This window comes from Phacochoerus africanus, chromosome 15 (assembly GCF_016906955.1).
Source record: "Phacochoerus africanus isolate WHEZ1 chromosome 15, ROS_Pafr_v1, whole genome shotgun sequence".
In the NCBI taxonomy this organism is placed as follows: Eukaryota; Metazoa; Chordata; class Mammalia; order Artiodactyla; family Suidae; genus Phacochoerus; species Phacochoerus africanus.
Genome location: NC_062558.1, coordinates 74,301,981 through 74,326,259, shown reverse-complemented (window position 1 = coordinate 74,326,259; position 24,279 = coordinate 74,301,981). Strand labels below are relative to the sequence as shown.

General features: G+C 54.2%; 1 protein-coding gene across 3 annotated transcripts in view; it reads right to left on the bottom strand.

Annotated features, from left to right (window-relative positions):
- The window catches only part of PALD1 (phosphatase domain containing paladin 1), a 99,399-nt gene that overhangs the window by 13,343 nt on the left and 61,777 nt on the right, over nucleotides 1–24,279 (bottom strand). For all 3 annotated transcript variants that reach the window (XM_047760503.1, XM_047760502.1, XM_047760501.1), the window contains exons 4-18: nucleotides 23,573–23,752; nucleotides 22,336–22,500; nucleotides 21,092–21,252; nucleotides 20,816–20,891; nucleotides 20,039–20,190; nucleotides 19,582–19,681; nucleotides 19,290–19,394; nucleotides 17,140–17,235; nucleotides 16,568–16,696; nucleotides 15,963–16,079; nucleotides 15,728–15,883; nucleotides 15,236–15,418; nucleotides 13,987–14,127; nucleotides 13,730–13,801; nucleotides 8,801–8,941 (exon numbers count right to left, since the gene is read on the bottom strand). In XM_047760503.1, the coding sequence (XP_047616459.1) occupies nucleotides 8,801–8,941; nucleotides 13,730–13,801; nucleotides 13,987–14,127; nucleotides 15,236–15,418; nucleotides 15,728–15,883; nucleotides 15,963–16,079; nucleotides 16,568–16,696; nucleotides 17,140–17,235; nucleotides 19,290–19,394; nucleotides 19,582–19,681; nucleotides 20,039–20,190; nucleotides 20,816–20,891; nucleotides 21,092–21,252; nucleotides 22,336–22,500; nucleotides 23,573–23,752 (1,974 nt within the window). The remainder of the gene's footprint in view (nucleotides 1–8,800; nucleotides 8,942–13,729; nucleotides 13,802–13,986; nucleotides 14,128–15,235; nucleotides 15,419–15,727; nucleotides 15,884–15,962; nucleotides 16,080–16,567; nucleotides 16,697–17,139; nucleotides 17,236–19,289; nucleotides 19,395–19,581; nucleotides 19,682–20,038; nucleotides 20,191–20,815; nucleotides 20,892–21,091; nucleotides 21,253–22,335; nucleotides 22,501–23,572; nucleotides 23,753–24,279) is intronic.

The window sequence follows — 24,279 nt, the reverse complement described above, 5'->3', positions numbered from 1 at the left end:
TTAAAGGTTCTTCAACAGATAGGCTGAAGTGTCCACGAGCTATGTGTCCATAAGCCCCTCCTCCTTCTACTAGAATATAAGCTCGGTGAAGCTTCACTCACCGTTCCACCCCCAGACACAGGACAGGCGCACAGTAAGCGTGCGCCAGCTGAGTGCATTTAAATGCAACCTCATCCAGGTCAATGAGCAGGTCAGCCTGTGCACGCACAATGGTCACACCTGGGACAGGACGTGCGTGCAGGTGCACGAGGACCAGAAAGGGAGAGGCAAAACCGAAACCATCGCTGGGAGGCTGGGCAGTGGTCTAACATCGCTGCCATAACCACAGACAAGCTACCGACAGTCCTCATCACTGCTGGGTGACCTCACCATGCAGATGGGGACTTAGACACACTCTGAGCCCTCCTTTCTGATCCAAGGCAGAGCGGCAACCTCCGTGTTCCCCCACTCATCTCCCTGAGGGCCCTGAAATAGTTTTATCGCTGGCAGAAGTGCCCTCGCCAAGTTCCAGGAGCTGTTTTCTTAATCGCTTGTTACTGAGGCGTCAGCAGACTGCTGGAGCTGGCAGGGGCCAGGGAAGGGAAAAGCATTGTCTGGGGCTCCGGGGGCAGGGCAGGAGGCCAGGGAGTCATGTGCTGGGGAGGGTCTCAGAATCCCGAGGCTGGGGGCTCCTGGGAGGAAACCTTCCAATGGGCAGGACGTGGACGGGACCTGAGAAGCTCCCAGACAAATGGAGCCTGTGTAGGCGGTACAGCCCCACCTGAGCCTCGGCTTGGGTCCATTTCCATTCAGAGGTTGGGGGGGGGGAGGGCAACCAGGTGAAGGAGCCTCATCTGCACATGCAGGATCCCCACCTGCACCGAGCACCTGGGGACTTCCAGTGTGAAAGCAAACAGCCAGAAACCAGGGTTAAGACACAGAGGAGTCAGCCCATCAGAGAAGCAGCTGCCTCTGAAGCCTCGGCAAGCGCTCCACTACCCACGAGGGAACCAGGGGCCAAGACTCTGGTCACAGGTGCCGCAGGGCAGGAGGGCTCAGGGCTGGGAGTTCCTGCTCTGCCATCAAGTCACATGGGGCCGGGGCAGCCTGCTCTGCTGCTCAGCTCTACACAGAGGGGCCAGATGCTCTCCAAGTCCCCTTGGCACTAAAACTTGAGAGTCCATTCAGGGGGAGCTGAAGTTAGGAAGAACATCACAGGACACTCTGCCCTACAGTGACCCTTGGGCCTCCCATTTTCCAGGATTTACCATGCGCCAGCCAAACCTGGTGCTTCTAGACCCCACATCCTTCCCACACACAGCCCGGGGCCAGGAAGGAGCATCAGTTCAGCCAGCAGGTGAGGGGACATGCGGTCAGAGGATGAAGATGGTGCAGCCAGAACCCAGCTCCCTCCAACTCCCACACCCCTGCCCTCCCTCCCCTTTATCAGCCCAGAACTATCTAACCTGCTTCCTTCCCATCTACACGTGGATTGACGCTGGGCCACAAAGCTCATAATAAGTGCGTTTCAGGATCCACACACACAGGCCCGGCTGGCCACGTGCCTCTTCAAATCAGCTGGAACGGCTCAGATCACCCCGGCCTTAGACCCGTCTTGGGCTCTGGGTCTGGCCAGGCCAGGCGGAACACAGGGGGACCCAGCAGGAGGCATTCTGCCTTTCTGACTAAAGTAAACACTGGCCTCGTCGCCAGAAGCAGCAATAATTCCCCAAATCTAGGTCCACGGCCAGTTTCCCAAGTCCACAGGCATTTAGAAATAGAAATCTTTTCAAGGACTGTCCTCTAGCCTGAGAACAGCCACTCTATTTTGCTGGTGTTAAAATATCCTTTCTCTTATGAGATGCCAGCCATAGGAGATGGTAGTTGGGTTTGTTCATTTTTGCTCCTTTCCTTCCTTCCTTCCCCCCACATGGGCGTGTTTAACAAGGTCACACATTGGCAACCCTAGAAAGGTCCTTCCTTCTGTTAACACGGGTGTGTGACACCCTGACTACAGGAATAAGGGTGCTTGGGGTTCTTTCTGTTTTCTCCAACAGCCCTTCCAGGCGTCTATGAATAGACAACCTCTGAGATTTGTGTCCTTATAAAGAGATACCAGAGAGCCCCCCCCTCCCTTCTCCTCTCTGTACACACACACACACACACACACCCGTGAGGACAGGCCGTGTGAGGACACAACGAGAAGGCGGCTGTACCTAAGCCAGGATGAGAGCCCTCACTAGAAACCCAATCAGCCAGAACCCTGACCGTGGACTTGCCAGCCTCCAGAACTGAGAGAAAATAGATGTGTGCTGGTTAAGGCATGCAGTCTGTGGTATTCCGGCATGCCAGCCCCGCTGACTAATGCACTTGTGATACCCTCTCTCCCTCTCCTGTCTCCGCATCTGTAAAAAGTGAGAGGGTAACATTCTATGATGAGGCCAGTGTCATCCTAATGCCAAACCAAACACCTCATAGGAAAAACCACAGATCAATAGCGCTGATGAATGGGAGGCAAAAATCCTCAACAAAGCAAAGGCAGCAATATCTAAAGACAGTCACATACCATGACCAACTAGGGTTTAATCTCAGGAATGCAAGCTTGGTTTAATACCCAAAGATCAATTCAAACAATAACCTATCCCAAAGGAAGAAAGGGCAAAAACCAGAGAATCATCTCAATGGACAGAGAAAAGGCATTTGACAATATTTAACATCTCATCATTAAAAAAAAAAAAAAAAAAAACCACACACACACTTAGTAAACTACAAATGGAAGGAAATTTCTGCAATCTGACAAAAGAAGTCTATGAAATCATACTTAATAGTGAAAGACTGAAAGCTTTCCTCTTTTATTTTTTTTGCCTTGCTTTTTAGGGCTGCACCCACAGCATATGGAAGTTCTCAGGCGAGGGGTCAAATTGGAGCTGCAACTGCCGCCTCCACCACAGCCACAGCAGTGAGGGATCCTAGTCTCATCTATGACCTACGCCCTAGCTCACGACAACGCCGGATCTTTGACCTGCTGAAGGAGGCCAGGGATCAAACCCACATCCTTATGGATACGAGTCAGGTTTGCTTCTGCTGACCCACAATGAGACCTCTGAAAGCTTTCCTTTTAAGATCAGGAATAAGACCATGATGTCTGCTCCTGGCACTTCTAGTCAACATTGTGCAGGAAGATCTTGCCAGGGCAATCAGACAAGAAAATTAATAAAAGGCATCCCTCCAGATTGAAAAGAAAAATCTATTTGCAGACGACATGATCTTGCATGTAGAAAATTCTTAAGGAATTCTCTAAAAAAGTAAAAGTATTAGAACTAATAAATGAGTTCTCCAAGACTGAAGACAGAAGAACCATATACAAATATCAGTTGTATTTCTATACAGTAGCAGTGAACAAACTAAAAAAAAATGAAATTAAGAAATCAATTCCACTTACAATAGCATAAAAATAGTAAAATACTCAGGAATAAATGTAACATAGGAAGTATAAAATTTACATTGTGGAAACTTTAAAACATCATGTGAGAAATTAAAGAAGACCTAAATACATGGAAAGCTATCTCATTTTCATGGATCAGAAGAGTGACTATTGTTAACACGGCAATACTCCCTAAAGGGATGCAGTGCAATCCCTATCAAAATCTCAGTCGGCATCTTTGCAGAAATTGACAAGCTGAGCCTACAATCCGTGTGGAAATGCAAGGGACCTAGAAGAATCAAAACATCCTGAAAAAGAAAATCACAGCTGGAGAACTCACACTTCCTGATCTCAAAAACGTCAATACAAAGCTATAGTAATGAATACACTATAAATTGTCATAGGGTAGACAAACAGATCAGTCAATAGATCAGTGAAATAGAATTGAGAGTCCAGAAATAGATCCTCACATTTAGAGTCAATGCTTTTCTTTAAGGGTGTCAAAATAGTTCCTATGAGGAAAGAATTATCTTTTCAACAAAGGGTGCTGGGACACATGGTTATCTACATGCAAAAAGAATGACGTTAAACCCCACCTCAAATTTTAAAATTAACTCAAAATAGATCAAAGACTAAATAAGTTCTAACTATAATATTTTCAGAAGAAAACAGGGGTAAAATCCTTATGGTCTTAGATTAAGCATGTCACCAGAAGCACAAGCAACAAAAGGAAAAACAGATAAACTGGACACAGTCAAAATTTAAAACTTGGCGTTTCCATAGTGGCTCAGTGGAAGTGAATCTGGCTAGTATCCATGAGGACGCAGGTTTGATCCCTGGCCTCGCTCAGTGGGTTAAGGATCTGGTGTTGCCATGAGCTGTGGTGTAGGTCACAAATGTGGCTTGGATCCCGTGTTGCTGTGGCTGTGGCATAGGCCAACAGCTATAGCTCTGACTCGACCTGTAGAATAGGCCTGGGAACTTTTTAGGGCCACACTCCAAATGCTGTGAGTGAAGCCCTAAAAAAACCAAAAAAAAAAAAAAAATTTAAAACTTGCATGCTTCAAAGGACTTCATCAAGACAGTGAAGACAACCTCAAAAATAGGAAAAAAAGTTTTGCAAATCATATATCTGATATGTCTCTGAAATATATAAGGATAGTTAGCATATATGAAAAACTACATATGACTTAATAATAAAAAGATTAAAAAACCAATTGAAAAATGGGCAAAGGATCTGAATAGACAAATCCCCAAGAAAGATACAAAAATGGCCAATAAGCTCAGGAAGAGATGATTAACATTAGTCATAAGAGAAATGCAAATCAAAACCATGATAAAGCAGCATTCACATCCAATGGGATAGCTCGAATCAAAAAGGACAATCACTAGGAGTTCCCGTTGTGGCTCCTGACTAGTAACCACAAAGATGCAGGTTCAATCCCCGGCCCCACTCAGTGGGTTAAGGATCCAGTGTTGCCGTGAGCTGTGCTGTAGGTCACAGATGTGGCTTGGATCCAGCACTGCTACAGCTGTGGCGCAGGCCAGCAGCTGTAGCTTCGATTCAACCCCCAGCCTGGGAACTTGCATATGCTGCAGGTGCGGCCCTAAAAAGACAAGAAGAAAAAAAAAAAAGGACAATCACTAGTGCTGGAGAGGATGTGGAGAAACTGGAACCTTCGCACACTGCCAAGGAGAATGGATAATGGTGCAGCCACTTCAGAAAAGTCTGGCAGTTCCCAAGAGATGAAACCTAGAGTTATAAAATGACCCAGCAATTCCACTCCTACGTACCTATCCAAAAGGACTGAAAACATGCCCACACAAAATCATGTACATGAATGCTCACAGCAGCATTATATTCCTAATAGCCGAAAAGTGGAAACAAGTCAATGTCCACCAAAGGCAGAATAGACAAACAAAATGTAATACATCCACACAACAGAACAGCATTCAGTCATAGAAAAGAAGGAAATACTGATTCATGTTCAAACATGCTAAGAAAAAGAAGCTAGTCACAAAGGACCAAAAAGTGTATAGTTCCATTTATATGAAATGTCTAGAAGAGGCAAAGCTCCAGAGACAGAAAGTAGATTGGTGGTTGCCGAGGGCTGGGGGAAGAGGGAAATGGGAAAGACTATGAATGCGTGTAAGAGGTTTCTTTTAGGGGTGATGAGAGTGTCCTAAGCTTGATTGAGGTAATGATGGTTATGCAGCTCTGTGAATGTGCAGAAACCACTGGCGGGCACATTCTTTTTTTTTTTTTTTTTTGTCTTTTTAGGGCCGCACCTGTAGCATATGGAGGTTCCCAAGCTAGGGTTGAATTGGAGCTACAGGTGTTGGCCTACACCACAGCGCATGGCAACGCCAGATCCCTAACCCACTGAGCAAGGGCAAGGATCAAACCTGCTTCCTCATGGATAATAGTCGGGTTCGCTGCCGCTGAGCCACAATGGGAACTCCTGATCTGCACACTTTAAACAAGGGAATTGTGTGGCATTTGAGTTAGATCTCGATAAATCTGTTATAAAAGGAAAGGGCAGAGTTCCCTTGTAGTGCATGGGGTTAAGGATCCAGTGCTGTCACTGCTTTGGCAGTGGTTTGATCCCTGGCCCAGGAACTTCTGCAGGCTGCAGGTATGGCCAAAGAGGAAAAAAAAAGAGAGAGAGAGCACAAGAGGGTGAGACAGTCCAGCGGCAGATCACTGGTATGGTCCCCACCTAGAGGCATCAGCAGCTAGATGATGCTTGCTAGACACCTAAACCTACAGAATCAAGAGCTCAGAGGTAGACCCGGCAACATGCATTTTAACAAGTCCTTCAGGGATACAGAACCTCGCTAAAGCTGGGGACCCCTACTTAGAATATGTGGATCTTAACCCTCACTATACTTGGCAAACATTAAGAAAAGACCCATGCCCTGGCCTCCAGTAGATTAACTAAATAAGACTCTCTGGGGATGGAGCTCAGGCACGGATTGATTTAAAGCTCCCAGGTAAATCTACTATGCAGCCAGGGTGAGAAAGGCTGCATTACCTCTCAGGCCCCTCTGCTCTTCAGCTCTTGAGAGTTTGGCCCAAGCAGAGCTCACTGGTGCCACCTGGTGGCCAAATTGGGGAATGACTTTACCTCTTGTTTCTACGGGCCCCTGGCCCTTGGCCCCACCCACCCCATCACCACCAGGAAGCCCAGGGATGGGCTCAGGGATTTCCATCCTCCCACGGCAGAGACTGGCACTAACCTGGCCTTTGGGTGAGGCAGGCCTGGAGGAAAGAGGTGAGAGGCCTCTGCTAGCTCTGCTTCGTGCCTCCTCAATAAATACCCCACACCCCAAAGGCACCCACCAAAGGCAGCCAGAGCACCTACTGCTAAACAGAGTCCCAACCACACCCTGCTTCACTCCCACTCCAGCAGAATAGAGCCAACCTACCCATCCAACCTCATCTCTGACAACTTCCAACACAACGGTGTTCGTGGGCACCAAAGCACCTTCACTGCCTCTGAACTTACTTTGCATCTTTTGGCTTCTGACTCTTTGCCCATGCAGCCCTCCCACCTGGAGTGCCTTCCCCCGGCTCTCATTATAGCTCTGTGGGACCTCTCCTCTCTCCCTGTGGCTCGCGTCCCCCTCATGCTCCCTGATGCACCCTCCGTGTGCCCCACAGTGAACACCCACAGCTGCAGAGCTCGGGGAAAGGGGGTGCCTATCATTTTGGGGGGAATGTGTGTGGGATACCCGGATTGCCTGAAGGCAGTGAAGAGCCAGCAGGGCTGGAAGGACGGGGATGTGGAGGAGGGGACTCTGACACCATGGGGCCAGTGTGGGGAGGGGCCCACAGTGCTCTGAAGCAGAGCTAGGCACTCCTTTTCCACAACTTGGGTCTCCAGTACAGAGAGACACGGAAGCCTCCATCCTCGGCCCTCTCAGTGCCTCTTGTCTACTGAATCAGCTCAGTCGCTCAGGGTGGCAGCATATGAAACCACCACGAATGAAACCCACAGGCAACTCCAAAGGGGATACAATGGAGCTGCTGGCCCTGGAGAAAACTAGTCCATCTTCCAAAGCTCAGCAAAGTCCACTTTCCGAAACTCCTTAACCACCCTCCCCGCGCCCAAAAACCTGGCAGCCCTTCCAACTGATCTCTGACCTTGGGCATAGCCCGACTCCAAGTGGCTCTTTTTCCGAAACACAGTCTGATCCGTGACCCTGAGCGAAGCCATTCACAACATGAGCTGGGTGCAGGCTGAGCACGGGGCTGGCTTGGAGCTGCCCCTCCTCTCTAGGGGCCACAGGCAGGAGCTGACCTTGGGGACCGCTGGCCAGCAGCAGAGAGCACAATGTCGGCACCAGGGGGTGGTCCTCACTTCGGGCACAGTCTTCTCGAATCCTTGGCTCCCCACACAGTTGCCCCCCAACCCCACTCCAGCACCCTCCTCTGCCCCAGAGGCCAATCAAGTTCATTGGGCCAGAGAAGAACAGAATTAGGCAGGTCAGCATGCTCCGCCCAGAGACCAGGGACCACCTCCACACTGATGACCACAGCAGCCTGGTGGGTTACACCACTGGGCCAGGTGGTCTGCGTGTGGGGACCACAGCCAACTGGAGGGCACACTTTTTCTAGGTAGGCTATAAATCTGAATTTCTATATGAAATCCAGACTTTTATAGAAAATTTCTGATTTCTTTGATTAAACGCCCAGTTCCTGTCATGGTTTAGCAGTAACAAACCCATCATGTATCCATGAGGATGTGGGTTTGATCCCTGGCCTCGTTCAATGGGTTAAGGATCCAGCATTGCATGAGCTGTGGTGTGGGTCACAGATGCGGCTCGGATCTGGGGTTGCTGTGTCTGTGGTATAGGCCGGCGGCTCCAGCTGATTCAACCCCTAGACTAGGAACCTCCATATGCCGCAGGTACAGCCCTAAAAAGATTAAAAAGAGAAAAAAAAAAAAAAAAACCAGTCCCTCAGGCAGCATCAGCTGTGAGAACATTGACCTGCTTCCCTGCTGGGCATTAAACAACCACTCTCCAGGGCCGCACAGGGGCCCCATCTGCCCGCCTGCCTCCAGCCCAGGTCCCCCAGGACCCTCAGAGCCCCTGTGGCCCAGAAACTGGAGGGCGATTGCCTGGCACCACAGCGCTCTCAGAAAAGGTGTTCCTTCTGACTGGTCGCATCCTCAACAGTCCCAGGCCCTCGGCCGCTGTTAAATACCCTGAAGATCACCCCTGCCCACACCCGGCCGCGCGCCCCAGAAGGCAGCCAGGGCAGGGTATGTTTCCACAGCAGGGATCGCCGCCACTTCCAGAAGGTGGAGAAATGCCCGAGAGCCCCTGGGGGTCCCGTGGGCCCCGTTGCCACCCTGTGCCCACACTGGCTGCCTTCTGCGCGGGGCTCACCTGGCGGAAGGTGCAGATGATGATCTCGCGCAGGTGATAGTGCATGGGCGTCATGGTCTCACTGACCGTGTCCAGCGCTGCGTCCACCTCCTTCTTCACACGGTGCCCGTCGGGCAGCAGCTGCACCACCTTCATCACCACCTGGGGCCAGAGGACGGGAGATGAGCAGCGCGGAAGCCAAGGGGGCAGGGCAAGGTCTCCGGCCCTGGCGACAGGCTCACCCCACACCAAGGGCCTCAAAACTGGCCCGGACTGGCCCTCAGTTCTCAGATGGGGAACAAGGGCTTTGCTGGATCTCTCTGAGGCCCCAGGGCTCCCGAGGTGCTTATTTTTTAAGCTGTAGGAAGCTTGCCACCAACAAAACCTTATCCAGGGCTCTAATTTGTACAACAAACAGCTGTCCTGTAACTGGGGCTGGTGGGGCGAGGAGAGCATGGATGATAAGCCCTGCGGGGGCCCTGCCGGCTCCCTGTCCACTCCACAGCAGCCCCCAGGCACTGTGGGGACACCCAGCTCTGAGGAACCCAGTGTGGACCCCACTCCTCTGATGTAAACTGAGGCCCGCTGAGGTCACCGTGCAGGGCAGGGCTCCTGCCCGCAGTCTCCCTCCTGCCCACTCCCCTATGGACCCCCCTCCAAATCTGTCTACCCTGCACCCCCACGGCAGCACCAAGCCAGGCCTGCATCACCTCTCACCTCAACTGCAGCAGCCCCCCTCCTCCCCTCCCTGGCAGGCAGAGGGGTCTTTCCAAAGTATAAATGTGAGCGTGTCCTTTCTGTAAAATTCCTGGCTTCTGTCTCTTCCTGGCTCCCTTGCCCTCAACATAAAAACCGAAAGCCCTCCGAAGTCTACAAGGTCCCCCAATGCCTGACCCCACTGCCCTCCCACCCCAGCCTCAATCATAACCCCTCCCACAGCTTAAATGCCTTCCTGGGGCCCCCTCAGTGCCCACCCAGCAGCCCAACTCAGTCCATTCAGAGCGCTGGTGTCAAGAGCTGCTGAGCTCCATGCCCTTGCTGTTGCCACCTGCACCCCACAGGACGAGAAGCCCCCCTGATCCCTGAGAGCAAGAGCTTCCAGCCAGGAAGCGCCCCACGCACAATGTTAAGCAAACGAAAGAGCAGATCCCTGCCCCACGCACCCTGCTCTCACTCTGGCCCATCTCCACGAGTGGGTCCCAGTGGGGTAGTGGCAGCGAGGCTCTCCCTTACCCTGTGGTTCTCAGGAGGAACCTGCCCAGGGTGAGAATATGGGCAGGGTTGGGCTTCAGCCCAATGGGAGGAGAGAGAACCCATTGCCTGAGAGGACCCTCGGCTAATGTGGCTCGGGCCACAGCCAGGTCTGGAGCTCTAGGGTGGACACCTCCCTTGAAAGGAGCATGGGCTACAGACAAGTCCCCAGGAAGGCCTGGGGGAAGGTCTCCAGGCAGAGCCAAACTCCTAGCCTCTCCCCTTAAATCACTCCTCTTCTTGAATTCGTCACCTCCACAGCTGTCACCAGCACCAGCTAGAAACCCCAGGTCATCCTGGATGTCTCTCTTCTCCCATGACCAATGGCCCCCAAGACTGACCAATGTTGCCTGGGCATCTCCTGTTCACAGGGCGGCCCCTCCTCACTCAGGCCCAGCCTCTCCACTCCCTCTTCCACACACTGGCCCCCCAGAATGAGAATCTATCAGGACCCCTATTTCCCTGCTGGCCTCAAGGTTAGGGTCAAACACACAGTTGGGCCCCCCAGGGTCCTCAGAATCAGGGGTCCCCACGTCAGCCCTGCCTCCTTCCATTCTAGCCAACTGGAGCCTTCCACAGTTCCTGCCCTTTCCAGACTTGTGCTTGGCATGCTTGATCCCCTCTGCAAACTATCCCTCCACCCACCCCCTGCCCCGGCAGACGGACACATCTTCCTAAAATGCACTCATAGGTCATCTCCTCCACGAAGCCTTCCTGGACTCCCCCAGCTGCACCTTCAGCCCTCTCCACACTCTATTGAATGCTCCACTGGAATGTGGGCTCAATGGGCCTGAATTAATTACAAAGGAAGCTGCTCCAGACAAGAGAATGTCTTGGGGTAGGTGAGGATATGGGTACAAGAGTATCTCTGGGTCACATGATGTAACTTTAGAACCCTGATTCAGAGGTCAACCACCTGGCCTGTGCTCTGACCCTGTCGCCCCTCTGACGTGGCTTCAGGGTGATGAGCTGGGCTCCCCACACCCCAGTTTCCTCATCTGTCAACTGGAAGTACAAAGGGCATCTCACGCTGAGGGCTTGAAGGGTGAAGAAGGCAGGGCACCCAGAGCTCCTGACCCAAGACTGGGTGTGAGAAGAGAGTTCTGGAGTTCCCGTCGTGGCACAGTGGTTAACGAATCTGACTAGGAACCATGAGGTTACGGGTTCGGTCCCTGCCCTTGCTCAGTGGGTTAGGGATCCGGCGTTGCTGTGAGCTGTGGTGTAGGTTTGCAGACGCGGCTCAGATCCTGCGTTGCTGTGGCTCTGGCGTAGGCAAGCGGCTACAACTCCGATAGACCCCCTAGCCTGGGAACCTCCATATGCCGCGGGAGCGGCCTAAGAAATGGCAAAAAGACAAAAAAAAAAAAAAAGAGAGAGAGAGTTCTAACCATCACATCTCAGGGACTGACGTGAAGATGAGGAATTTGACTTGGAAATAAACCCTAATGCATACATGGTCAAACCATTCAACTGGGAAATAGATATTCTTTTCAGCAAATGGTGCTGGGAAAAACTGGGTATCTATGCGAAAGAATGAACCTGGACCCTTACCTTTTACCACATACAAAAATAAATTCAAGGAGTTCCTGTCGTGGCTCAGTGGTTAACGAATCCGACTAGGAACCATGAGGTTGCAGGTTCGATCCCTGGCCTTGCTCAGTGGGTTAAGGATCTGGCGTTGCAGTGAGCTGGAATGTATAGGTCACAGACTCGGCTCCGATCCCACGTTGCTGTGGCTCTGGCGTAGGCCGGTGGCTACAGCTCCAATTCCCTAGGCTGGGAATCTCCATATGCTGTGGGAGCGGCCCAAGAAATGGCAAAAAGCCAAAAAAAATAATAATAATAAAATAAATAAATAAATAAATAAATTCAAAGTGGATCAAAGGGGTAAATGTAAGAGCTAAAACTATCAGAATCTTAGAAGAAAACACAGAAGAAAAGCTTCATCACATTGCATTTAGCAATGACTTCTTGGATATGACACCAAAAGCACAGGAAACAAACAAACAAAAAAAATCAACAAACTGAACTTCATCAAAATTAAAAACTTGCGTGAAAGGACACTGTGAACAGAGTAAAAAGGCACCCCACGGAACGATGAAATGTCTAACGAGGGACGGACATTCAGAACGTGTAAAGAGTTCCTACAATTCAAATAACCCAAATCAAAAATGGGCAAAGAACTCAAATAGACATTTCTCCTCAGAAGATCCACATATGGCCATAAAGCAGATGAAACAATGCTCAAGCTCGCTAGTCACTGGAGAAATGCAAATCGAAACCAGAGCGAGATAGGGAGTTCCCACTGTGACACAGCAGGATAAAGACCTGGCATTGTCTCTGCAGCAGCTCGGATCACTGAGGAGGCACAGGTTCAATCCCCAGCCCAGCAAAGTGGGTTAAGGATCCGGCGTTGCCACAGCTGTGGCACAGGTCGCATCTGCGGCTGCGATTCAATCCCTGGCCCGGGAACTTCATACTCCATGGATGCAGCCAAAAAAAAAAAAAAAATACAGTGAGAGGTCACTTCACACCCACTAGGAAGGGTATTATAAAAATAAACAAATAAATAAATAAAGTGTTGGCATGAATGAGGAGAAACTGGAACCCTTGTGCTTTGCTGCGGAATGTGTACGGGACAGCTGCCATGGAAAACAATATGGCAGTTCTGCAAAAATTAAACAGAATTACCAGTTGATCTAGCAATTCTAGTGCAACATAAATTTGTGCAACATAATTTTGCAATAGCCAAAAGGGAAGGCAATCCATGGACAGATGAATGGATAAATCAAATGTAGTCAACACTTAACAAAGGAATACTGTTCAGTCTTTTAAGAAACGAAATTCTGATTTGTGCTCACCATGGGTGAACCTTGAGGACACTATGCTAAGTGAAATGAGCCAGTCACAAAAGGACAAACACTGTACGACTCTACTTATACGAGGTATGCAAAAGAGTCAAATCCATAGAGACAGAAAGGAGAGGGGTGGCTGCCTGGGGCTGGGGGAGAGACCATGAGTTAGTGTTTAATGCGTACAGTCCATCTGGCCTGAGGAAAAGTGATGATGGCTGCACAATAATGTGAATGTATTTAATGTCGCAGAACTGTCCACTGAAAAGTGGGCAACATGGTAAATTTTATGTTTGTATGTTTCACCACAACAACAAAATAAGAAGAAAAGACTCAGTGGATCAGAAAGGAGAAGGAAGAGAGAAGTGGTCCCGGGGCAGGGAAAAGAATGAGTAAAGACTCAGAAGCTGAAAGAGCTTGGCAAGTATGGGAAACTGCACCAAGGCCAGGGTGTCAGGACAGCAGGGAGGGCAGGGGAGGGGCATGGGGTGAGGCTGGCCAGGTGGGCAGGAGCCGACCACCAAGGTCACCAACCACAGCTGGGTCCCAGGTGCCTGAGAGGTTGTTGTCAATGTTACCCAGCCAGTGGGGGCCAGTGGCCTCCCCAGGGCACACAGCAGCCCAGCAGCAGAGCCAGGAAGACTGGGGTATACCAGCCCCCACTTCTCCAAGGCCATCTGCCAGGGCCAAGCTGCCCCGTGCCTTGGTTTGCTTATCTGTGAAATGGGAATAGGAGGCAGTGATGTGATGAGGTGGAAGCAGGCAATGGTGCTTCCAGACCTGCCAGGAAGACGCATCCTCTCCCCTCCCCCAGGTGTCCCGTGGGGTCCCCACGGAGCGTGCTCACCTCAAACTCGCCCTTGGTGAACTTGGCGTCAGGCACACTCACAAGCTCCTCCTCGCCCACCTCGGGGAAGCCCTGAGGAAGGACAGCTGCTGGGCTGGGAGCACCTCTCCCGATGCCCAGAGCCCTGACCGAGGGTCTGCCCAGGGCTGACCGGAGAGGGCTCTGCCCCCATCCACCCACCATGGTCCAGGTCCCCAGGGACCGACGCCCACCCTGCCTGGGCAGATTCCTGTTCTCACACAGGAGACCGCACGTACTTGGATGTGCCAGAAGACAAGCACAGACACCACCATAGCGGTCGTGGTCCGGCCCTGGCCGCTGAGGCAGCTGAACACGAAGCCAGTACCCGGGTCCTTGGCAAGGGCAGCCTGCAGGGCCTCCAGCAGCCTGTCAAAATCCTGCACCGGGAGACCGAGGTCTGAGTCAGCCATGCTCCCGGCTGCACACACTCCCAAGCTGGCCCACACCCCCGCCCCATCCCTCCCAATGGCAACCCCAGCCGCTGTCCTGGGAGTGTGTGCCCCAAGCCTGGCTCTGCTGGCTCACAACCTTGAATACACACACTGAACTCACTGGGGTGTATGCCCACAAGACTGTGTGCACATAAAGAGTCACACCCTATGTGCAGTCCAGCTCCCACCCAGGGACTGGACTGTGAGCAAACATGCTGCCCACCATGCACCATGTCCTGCACCCCCAGCCCTACTGCCCATGTGAGGTGGACCCAACCCAAGTCCCAGCTAGAGGGCATTCCCCACCTCAGCTGATCATTGCACGGCACGGCCACTAGGGGGCAACAAACTACAGGCAGCCAGACCCGCAGGGCAAAGGGAGGGGGAAATAGAAGCCCCATCACCATCCATCACACAGGGCACATCACACGCCGCGCACAGACAGACACAGACACGTGATGCAAACAACTGACATATCACACAGGCACACAGAGAGCCCCACACAATACATCCCTGACACACACACCACACACACCTTAAAGATACACAGCTACAGTGACATCCACAGGCACAAACCTGAAGATACCACACGCTCACACAAACACCCTCAGTCACACACAGCATTCCACGCATCCTCCTCTACAAACCCCACACAACACGCACCACACCACACACACCTCCCCGCAAGACACGCTCTCCGCACACACATCCCCTAGTAAAGACGAGAGATACATCACGGCCTCCACAGACACAGACACACCACATACATATACACAATCCGCACACACACGCCCTCCCAACACATTCCCCGACAGACACACAAACTCCACCAAGACCAGGGAAGTGCTTGCTCACCCACCCTCCCGCACACCTACAACACGTAATAAACACACACACACAGCCTGGAAGGCATGTGAATAGATCACCTGGGTCCATCTGAAACTTTGTAGAACAAGCTTAGTCCCTCAGGGGAGCAATGTCCACAGCCCAGGCCCCAGGGAGGCAGGAGGGCGTCCTGTCCCTCCCCAGGGGCCTCAGCCACACAGCCCCTCACCTCCTCACGGGGGGCGCAGAAGTCTGGCACAGGGATGCGGTGGTAGGTGAGGCCAGGGCAGGCCCCACGCTGCTGGCTGAAGACCTCCTGCATGGTGAGGCACGTCTGGAACCTGCGGGTCCGGGGGTCCTCCGCCCCTGGGAGGGGCGTGCTCAGGTGAGCCTTCAGCTGGGTCTCTAGGTTCTAGGGGAGAGGAGAACAGAGGGCTCAGGCCGCTGAGGCCACCCCCTGACAGCCCAGAGCCTGCTGTGGCCAGGACGAGGCAGGCTTCTGGGCTGATCCCAGCCCATTCTAGAGCCTCAAGGTTCAGAGCCAGACCTGAAGCTGGGGAGGGGGCGGCCAGCATGGGGTCCTGAATCAGCCACACCCCCAGACTGCTAATCAATTTTTCCGTCTGCACAAGGGGAGCATGGAAGCTCCTGAAGACCCTTGCAGGCCACCTCCCCAGAAGACCTCCAAGGCAGGGGTGCTTATAAGGCAGGAGGGCCTCACCTCCAGCTGATGGGGGGTCATGGGGGGCCCAGGCCATCGCAGGCTGTGGGTGTGCCCATCACACTCCAGCACAGCCTCCTCCCTCAGGCTGACCCACACGACCTGCCGCAGCTTCCTCCTGGTGTCAGTCAGGTAGGCCAGGATACTCCCCAGGGCCTGGGGGACAAGGGGCGGTCAGTGAAAGGGCTCGGCTCCCCCCTCGCCCACCCCACAAGCAGGCCCACTGGGTGGTCACCTTGGCACTGGGCTGGGCCGTCCCATAGATGGGCATACGGGGCACCCGCCGGAAGTTGGCCACATCCATCTCTCTGACAGTGCTGAGTGCATCCGGGGAGATGAGGTCATCCACCCCCTGCAGGGAGAGTGGCAAACCTGGGACCCACAGCAACCCACTGAGGTTCAGAGCCCAGCCCAAGGTGGGTGGAGGGGTGGGACCACCAGCGCTTTACAGTTTACAAAGCACTTTTGCACCCTGGAGCTTCACAACGACCCTGGCAAAAAGAGCGATGGTGCCCATTCTCCAGATGAGGAAGCTGAGGCTCAAAGGTGAGACCCTGGCGGCAAAGATACCAGAACCAGGTCTCCTGACTCCCTGCCCAGAGCACGTGGGTTTGAGAATGAGAAGCGGGTATTGGAATAGCAAGCAGAGCTGCAGCCACTTCTTAGGGCCTGAGAATGGCCCCGTTTTGTTCACAGGAAGATCCCGACACCGCCACAGGCTGTCACTCCTTTGCCTCCTGGGAGGGCAATGCTTAGTTCAACCCCACAGGAACCCGGCTCTACTAGCCCCAGCCCACATCTACACCCACTCCCACTTCCCAGCCAGCCGGCCACACTCACCAGGGAGCCCGTGGCGATGAGGTCCCCGGGGGCCACAGGCTCCACTGAGTTTAGTGTCATAGGCAGGCGGTAGAGTTCAGGATGGGCACACAGCCAGCGGCTGAAACTGAGGGCAAAAGCCAGCGGGTACTACAGCCCGAGGCAGAGAGAGATGGGGGTTCAGGGGCACAGGGCCACCCCAAACTCTCCCTGCCTGCCCTGTGGTGGGGGAGCCCCAGGAGACAGCCATCTCGGCCCAGGTCAGGGACGAGGGGTGAGGAGAGAGGACCAGAAGTCTGAAGCAAGATGGTGCCAAGTCCCGATGCCCTGACTATGGGGACAGAGACGGGCCCAGAGGAAAGAGAGGTGGGGTCTCCCTTGGCCTGACCTGCTCAGGGACCACCCCTCTATCTAGGATTCCCCTTGCCCCCGCCCCATACCCGCCTTCCTTCCTCTGGAACAAACACGCATGTCCCCTCACCCCTCCTCAGCTCCACAGGGGTCCCCATCAACCTCATGCCAGTCACTGGGTGGGGAGGCTGGAGAGGCTCCAGGAGAGGGGGTGTGGGTCCACTCACCCCCGAGGGCCCCACCTGCTCATGGAGATAGTAGTTAAACAGGATCAGGTAGAAGTAGCGCTCCAGGCTCCACAGCGCCCTCTGCCGGACACTGTGCTGGCTGCCACTTCCCTGAGAGAAGAGGATGGGAAGGGGGGCAGGTAGTCAAGATGGGGCTGCTCAGGCTGCCCATCCCCATCCCCAAAGGGCAGGAGTTAAGCCTCAGAAATTCTCAGAAGACACTCTATCCCTCCCTTGATAACACCGCTCTCCCAGGTTGAAAGTTCTTCCGACATCTAACCCCATGCCACATGCTACAGTTTCTCTGTGGTGCAGGGAGAGCTGGTGACTAGAGCAGGCATTACAGCTGCAGGTGTGGGTCTGCCTCCCCGCAGGCTCTGTGCCTAGAGACAGGCTGGCGCTCCCCGCTCTGCTCCAACACTGCCACCATCTGCGCTGAAGCAGCAAGTGCTCAAACAACCTTCCTTGATCCAGAGGCCCTCGCTTAAGAGCTGACACACTCCTCATCCCAGCATCCCCTGGGCAGGGGGCTATCATAGAGAATTCCAAGGGCCCCTCTCTCCACTTGTGGATCTCAGGCTTCTCCTTGGGTCAGATCAAGCTTCTGGATGGTAAGGGAGAGTGTTCAGTCCCAAAAGAAAGGGCATGCCCTTGGATGACGTTCAGTCCTGTCTTTGGGAATCTAGGCCAGTGGTCAGCAAACTTTGATTCTATAAAAGGCCAGACAGAAGTTTCCACTGCAGGTTAAGGATCTGGCGTTGCCGCAGCTGTGCCATAGGTCACAGCAGCTGTGGCTTGGATTCAGTCCGTGGCCCAGGAGCTTCCATATGCCACAGGCAAAAAAAAAAAAAGAAAAGAAAAGAAAAAACCAGACAATAAATATTCTAGGCTTGCAGGCCACACAATCTGCATTGCAACAGCTCAACTCCACCCCAGCAGCCTAAGAGAGCCGTAGACAGTATAATAAATGGACAGACAAGGTGTGTTCCAACAAAACCTATTTACCAAAACATGTGTGGGCTGGATTTTGGCCCATGGACCAGAGTCTGTCAACCCTTAATCTAGACCTTATAAGGGGAAAAATCCTAAATGCACAAAAGCCTCATCTTTATAAATGAAGAGGTTCAATACAAAGTATTTACACTGGTGACGCCACTGTGCTAAAAGAAGGGGCCTGCTGAGTAAATGCCCGCAGGTGACAGTCCAGGACCACCTGCTCTGCTGGGCTCCCTTCCACATGCTTTGTGATCTTAGCCCATCTCATCTTCACAACACCCCTACGGCGCAGTAATCGTTAGAGGCCCCCCTTTTACAAGTGGGGAAACCAAGGCACTGAGCGATCAAGCAGGTAGCCCACATCCACCCAGCTGGTGGCCGGGGTCCTGCTCCTAGCCTGCCAGGCCAACGATGGCTGAGCCATGCAATGGCTTTGGTTACACAGCCAGTAAAAACCTCAGTGACAAGCAGGTACAGAAAAGACAGCCGTACGTGAAACACAGGAAAGAGGGCCGTAATTGAAACAAGCAGGGTGTAAACGTGCCCTGGGCACCCACACGAGAACATCAGGAATCTCAGAAATGAAGGCAGCCAGCCCTGAAGGCCCACAGCAGCTGTGCTTAAATGACAGGCAAGTTTTCCTTCTCTAATTTCTCAATTTTCCATAATACGATATTACTTTCAAAAGACATTTTTTAAGTGCTAAAGAAGAAAAAGGCTCTGCGGGCTCTAGATTCTTTCCAGGCGCTGTATGCAAACACTGTCAAGCCGACCTCCTCTCCCCCGAGCACAGGGACAAGACTGCTGAGACAGCCCAGAGCCCATCACTCTTCTCGAAGCAGCGGCTGGACCAAACCCCGGCCTTCCCAAAGACACAGCAAGGGTTTTATTTGCAGGGGGAGCCAGGAGCAGCCTGGGAAGGATCTGGAGCCAGAGGCCCCCAGCACCTCGCCAGCAGCCCCTTCCTCCATCCTGTTTATTCTGCAGCGAGGGGTCCTGGTCAGGGAAAGTAAACTTCCTCTCTTCCTGCGGGCCCAGCTCCCCAGGTCCCCTTCCTCTGAAAACTGCTCTTCTCACAGGAGAGGCAGCCATCAGGAAAAGCCAGTCGGCAGATCTAACCGAACGAGGCTGCCAGGCTCAGGCCAAAGCAGCAGCTCTCCGCGCCTCACCTGGGCCGGGCTCTCCAGCCGGACGCCCTCCAGCTCCTTCTGGTTTTCCAAGACAACTTCCTTCAGGTCGTGCAACTCTGCGCAGGCGGCGATGGCTCTGTCCACCTGGTGCCAGGGACCAGGGCAGGGAAGAGGGGACAGCAGCGGGGAAGGGAGCAGGGCCAAGGAAAGATGGCAGGAGGGAGGAGAGAAGAGAGAGGGGCAAAGAGAATGACTGGCCCGAAGGCAAGGGGTGTCAGGGGAGGAGGAGACCCCATAGGTCTCAGCTCCTTGCCTGGCCCCCCTCACTCACCTCCTCCACCATCCTTCTCCCCTGGGGCACCAAGTGGAGAAAGCTCTGGACCACCTGGAGCTGCTCCACGGCCAGTGCCTTGGTCTTCGTGGGGACAGACCTGACAAGGAAGGGGCCGTGGCATAATCGGCACACCCAAAGGCTTCAAGGATGGCCCTGCCGTCAACACCCACCCAGTCATCTGGCCACTGAGAGCCACCGGGCTGCAGGCTCCACGTTTTCCTTCCGAATCAGGGTGGCAGTGGGGGGAGAGGGGTATTTGCTCCACTGGGGACACCAAGGCCCAGAAAGGTCAAGCAATTTTCTCCAGGTCACCAGGCAAGTCTGCGGCACACCAGGCAATGAACCCCTGATGTGCAATTTCCCAGCTTTAGCTTTGGCTCCTGATATGTCCCCAGCAGCGCCCCCGCCCCTCATGGGCACAGCCCCTTGGGGCCCTGGGTCCCACGCCACTCACTCCAGCCTCAAGGCAGTGCCGCTATGGTGAAACAGGACGAGGGTGCCAAGAACCATGCCCAGGTTGGTCCTGCCCACGCCCGTCTGGCAGCTGAAGAGGAATGCAGGGGGAGGCCCGTGGGCATCTCGGAGCAGCAGCAGGCTGGGGGTCTCCTGGGGAAGGGCCACGAGTAGCGAGTCACGGTGGGACCGCAGAGCCCTCAGCATGTGTGGATAGGTGAGGCCAGACCAGCAGCTCAGCCACTTTGGCCAAACCCCACAGCTGGATCTGCTCCACCTGCACCACTGACCCAAAAGCACAGGCCCTGCCCCTTTTCCAGGCCCTGGAGGTGAAACTGCTCAGAGCAGTCACATTTACACTGCTGTGAGATGCAGCTTAAACATGGTGACCTCCCAAGGCAGCTGGGGCAGAAAACTCAGAAAATATCAGGCAATGACTGGAGGGTATGACTTTTCAGCTCCAATAAAGAAATGAGATGCTTAAGGCCTAGAAGAGTTAAATTTGTCCAGAATCACACTGCAAGTTAGCAGCCGAGCCACAGCCACCATCCAGCCCTCCAGATGGTCAGTGCTCGGCTGCCATTAGAGAATATACATACACGCACACGCACACACACACACACACACACACACACACACCGACACACCTGACCCCTTTACCTTCCTCCAGAGGCCGCACCCACCCCAGCATCTCCATGGAGACAGAGCCAAAACCTGGACCCACTCTCCAAGAACCAGCCCCACCCTTGCCCTCCCCCCTTCTCCCGCCCCCACTTACCCGCAGGACACTGACAAAGGCATCAAACTGGGCTTCCAGGGGGGCCCCTTGCTCTGGCAGGGGCAGGCGGTGGTACCTGCCAGGTGACATGGAGCGGCCCATCAGATGGGCCACATACCCCGGGCATCCCCCACCCCTCATTCTCATGGGAGAGAGAGGTGTGGGGAACTCAGGCCAACCTGCAGGTGGCCAGACTGAGGCCTCAGCCCGAGAGCAGGCCCAGCAAGCACACGTGCCGAGCACACTGGGGTCCTACATGGGACAGGCCCCGGGTACCTGTAGGTGGGCCACAGGAAGAGGGGCCGCTTATACACCTCCTCAGTCACGTGCACATCGTCCTCGCCCCGGACGGCCACGGTGTGGGGCTCCCCCCTCAGGTCGTTGGTGTCGTGGTACACGTAGTACATGTTCTCGCTCAGCTGGGCAAAGTCGTGGATCTGGATGGAGGTGGGGAGCCAGGGGCCATGACGGGACTGTCCAGCTGAATGCTGGAGCACCAAGGCCACGCAGAGGCCACAGACAGGCTGCTTCCCCTCCAGGGAGACCTACATGGCCAGAGGGGCCCCCTGTGCCCTGGGAGTCCTGATGGGACTGGGGTGGCCACTGGCCCAAAGGCAGCCACCTACACATGAGTGACATGGCCCACACTGGAGCCCGGTTGGAAGGGGCAGCAGGAACCAGCTAAACCACCAAACTGAAGGACGGGAGGGAGCTAAAGAGGAGGGGGCCTGAGAGGGAGATGGGGAGGCAACCAGGGCCAGAGTGGTCTCTGTCCCTGTGGAGTCTCAGAGAAGGGGGACACCATGACCCCCACGCTCTATTTCCACACCCCTGTGGCGTGTCACAGCGCCTCAGAGACCCTGACAAACCTCCACGCTCTGGAGGGCAGTTATTTCTTCAGCTGTTCCCCCTCCCCATGGAGCCTCAGAACAGAGGCTCAGAGTTCCCGTTGTGGCTCAGCGGAAATGAAGCCAACTAGTATCCAAGAGGACGCAGGTTCCATCCTTGGCTTCCCTCAGTGGGTTAAGGATCCAGCATTGCCATGATCTGTGGTGTGGGTCACAGATCCGGCTCGACTCTGGCATTGCTATGCCTGTGGTGTAGGCCAGCAGCTGCAGCTCTGATTGAACCCCTAGCCTGGGAACTTCCATGTGTCACAGGAGTGACATTAAAAAGCAACAGAGGCCCATCGAGGGCATGCCCCAGCCCAGGCCTCACAGCTCACAGAGGCTGAACTTCAATCTTGGGACTTTTAGTCTAGCACTCTTTCCCTGCACCAGACCCTTTTCTAAATAAGGGGGCTGAGTTTGGAGGAGAAAGGCAGAGTGGCAAAGGGGCAAATGGAACCAGGAAGTCCATCCCACAAGCTGGCCTTGCAGCAGCCACTCGCCCAAGCAAGGTAGAAAAGCGGGCGAGCATGGGCCTGGGAGAGCAAAGCAGGGCTGTAGGCCGGGGCTCAACTCAGCTGTCTGAAGGCTGCCAGGGAGAGCGGCCTCCCACCCACACCGGTGGGCCCCCACCTCCTTCCGCATGGCCAACTCCAAGCGCTCTGCCTGGACCCCGGGGCCGAGGCCCTGGAGGTTCTCATGAAGACTCTGCCTGTCTCGAGGCGTGTAGGGCACGAAGTCCTTGTCAGCACGCAGAAACAGCACGGGCTCCTCCCGCACACAGAAGATGATGCACGCCTGCCAGGAGCCCAAGCAGGGAGGAACCATCACCACTCCCGCTGTGGACACCCGGACCCCCTGCCCCACCTCCGGCCCTCAGGTAGACTGTCCCCCCTCCCCGTAGGCTCATCACCCCACTCTACCCCTGTAAACTGAATCCCACCCCAGAAGCAAAGTTCAGCCCAAATGCCACCTGCTCCTGACCCTCCCTCCTCTCAGGGCCAACAGCCCTTCATCTGAATCTCCTAGTGTTAATTCTTGCTCTGTATGAACATTATAAATCCATACATCTTTCTCCCTTCCTAGACCACAGGATCCTCTCTGTCCTGGTCATTTTCACATCCCCACAATTCCTACCGCAAAGCCCTGGGTAAGTCAAGTGCTTGATAAACATCAGCTGAAGAAATAACTGCCCGCCACCACCCTGCAACCATTCATTCACTGAGCACCAAGCAGGCAGATATGGGGGCGGGCCCCGCCCTGGAGGAAACTGCTGGCAAGATGGGGTCCAAGCTCAGTTAACAGCCCCTCCCCACTCTGGTTCCCTCAAGGACTCTCCAACTTAAACCAGGTCAAATCAGACTCAGGTCGCCCACCGTGAGCCTGCAATCACGGCAGACCCTCAGCCTCTGTCCTGGAGGCACGTAAAACCCCGCCTCCACATCAGGCAGGAGGGAGGAGTTATTAAAAGCAGACACGGGGAGTCCCAAGTGTCTGGGTCTTGGGACACCACTCAGGGACTCTGTCACTGATCCTCGCTGGGCCTTGGTTTCCCCACCCTCCTAGGGCTGACATGAGGACATGAGTGTTAGCTGTGATCATCCTGTAAGCTGTATAAGGGACTTCTGACCTCAGGGCTCCCATGTCCATATGGGACAATGCAATAAACATTCACCCAGAATTCCCCAGTCATGCTGACCACAATGACCATCATGGCATTCAAGGCCTGGCAGGGCCTGGTTCTGGTCACCAGTTACCTTCCCCATCATATGGCCCGGTCCCTCCAGAGGCTCTGAAGTTGCCCCTCCCAGAAACCTCTTTGCCCAGATTTGGGGGGCTTGGCCCCTGCCTGGACAGTGGCCATGCTTACCCTGTGTCCATCCTTCTGAAGTTTCTGGAGGACCCGCCTGAATCCCAAGAGGCTGGGCTGCCCCATGCCGAACACAGGGGCCCCACCCCGCACCTGCCGGAAGTTGGGAGCCCCACAGCTCTGATGAGTGCCCAGCACGTCCGTCTTCTCGGCAACATCCTGCACCAGGAAGTAGCGTCCCTGGTAGGGAGAGAAATACTGGGGGCCACGCCAATGACTCAGGGACATCTTTACAGACGAAGCTCTGTCCCAGGCCCCAGGAGACATGGAGCAGGGAGGTGGGGCAGGGGACATGGTGCTCAAGTTGTCTGCAGCCTCATGGAAAAGGCAGACAAAATACGTGACTATCTGTGATGCCGGGGCAGTGGTGTCAAATAGTGGGGGGAAAGGAAAGACAACTCCTCCTGAGGGGGAATCAAAGAAGGCTTCAAGCAGGAGGTGGCATCTGGGCCAGGCCTTGAAAAATGAGGGCAGGGAGAGGCACTCCAGGAACAGGACATGGAAGATCGAAGCCGGCTCTTGAGTGGGCCTGCAGCTCCCCAGGCAGAAGACAAACATCTCTCATCCCACAGAGGAAGCTCATGGAAAGGGGGCCCGAGAAGGGAGTCACAGCTGGGGCACTAGGAATCAACTAGAGAAAACTGCAAGCCACTTCCTGGGGTCTGTCGTTCTGAGGATGGGCAGGACTCTCCCCTCCCCAGTTGGGG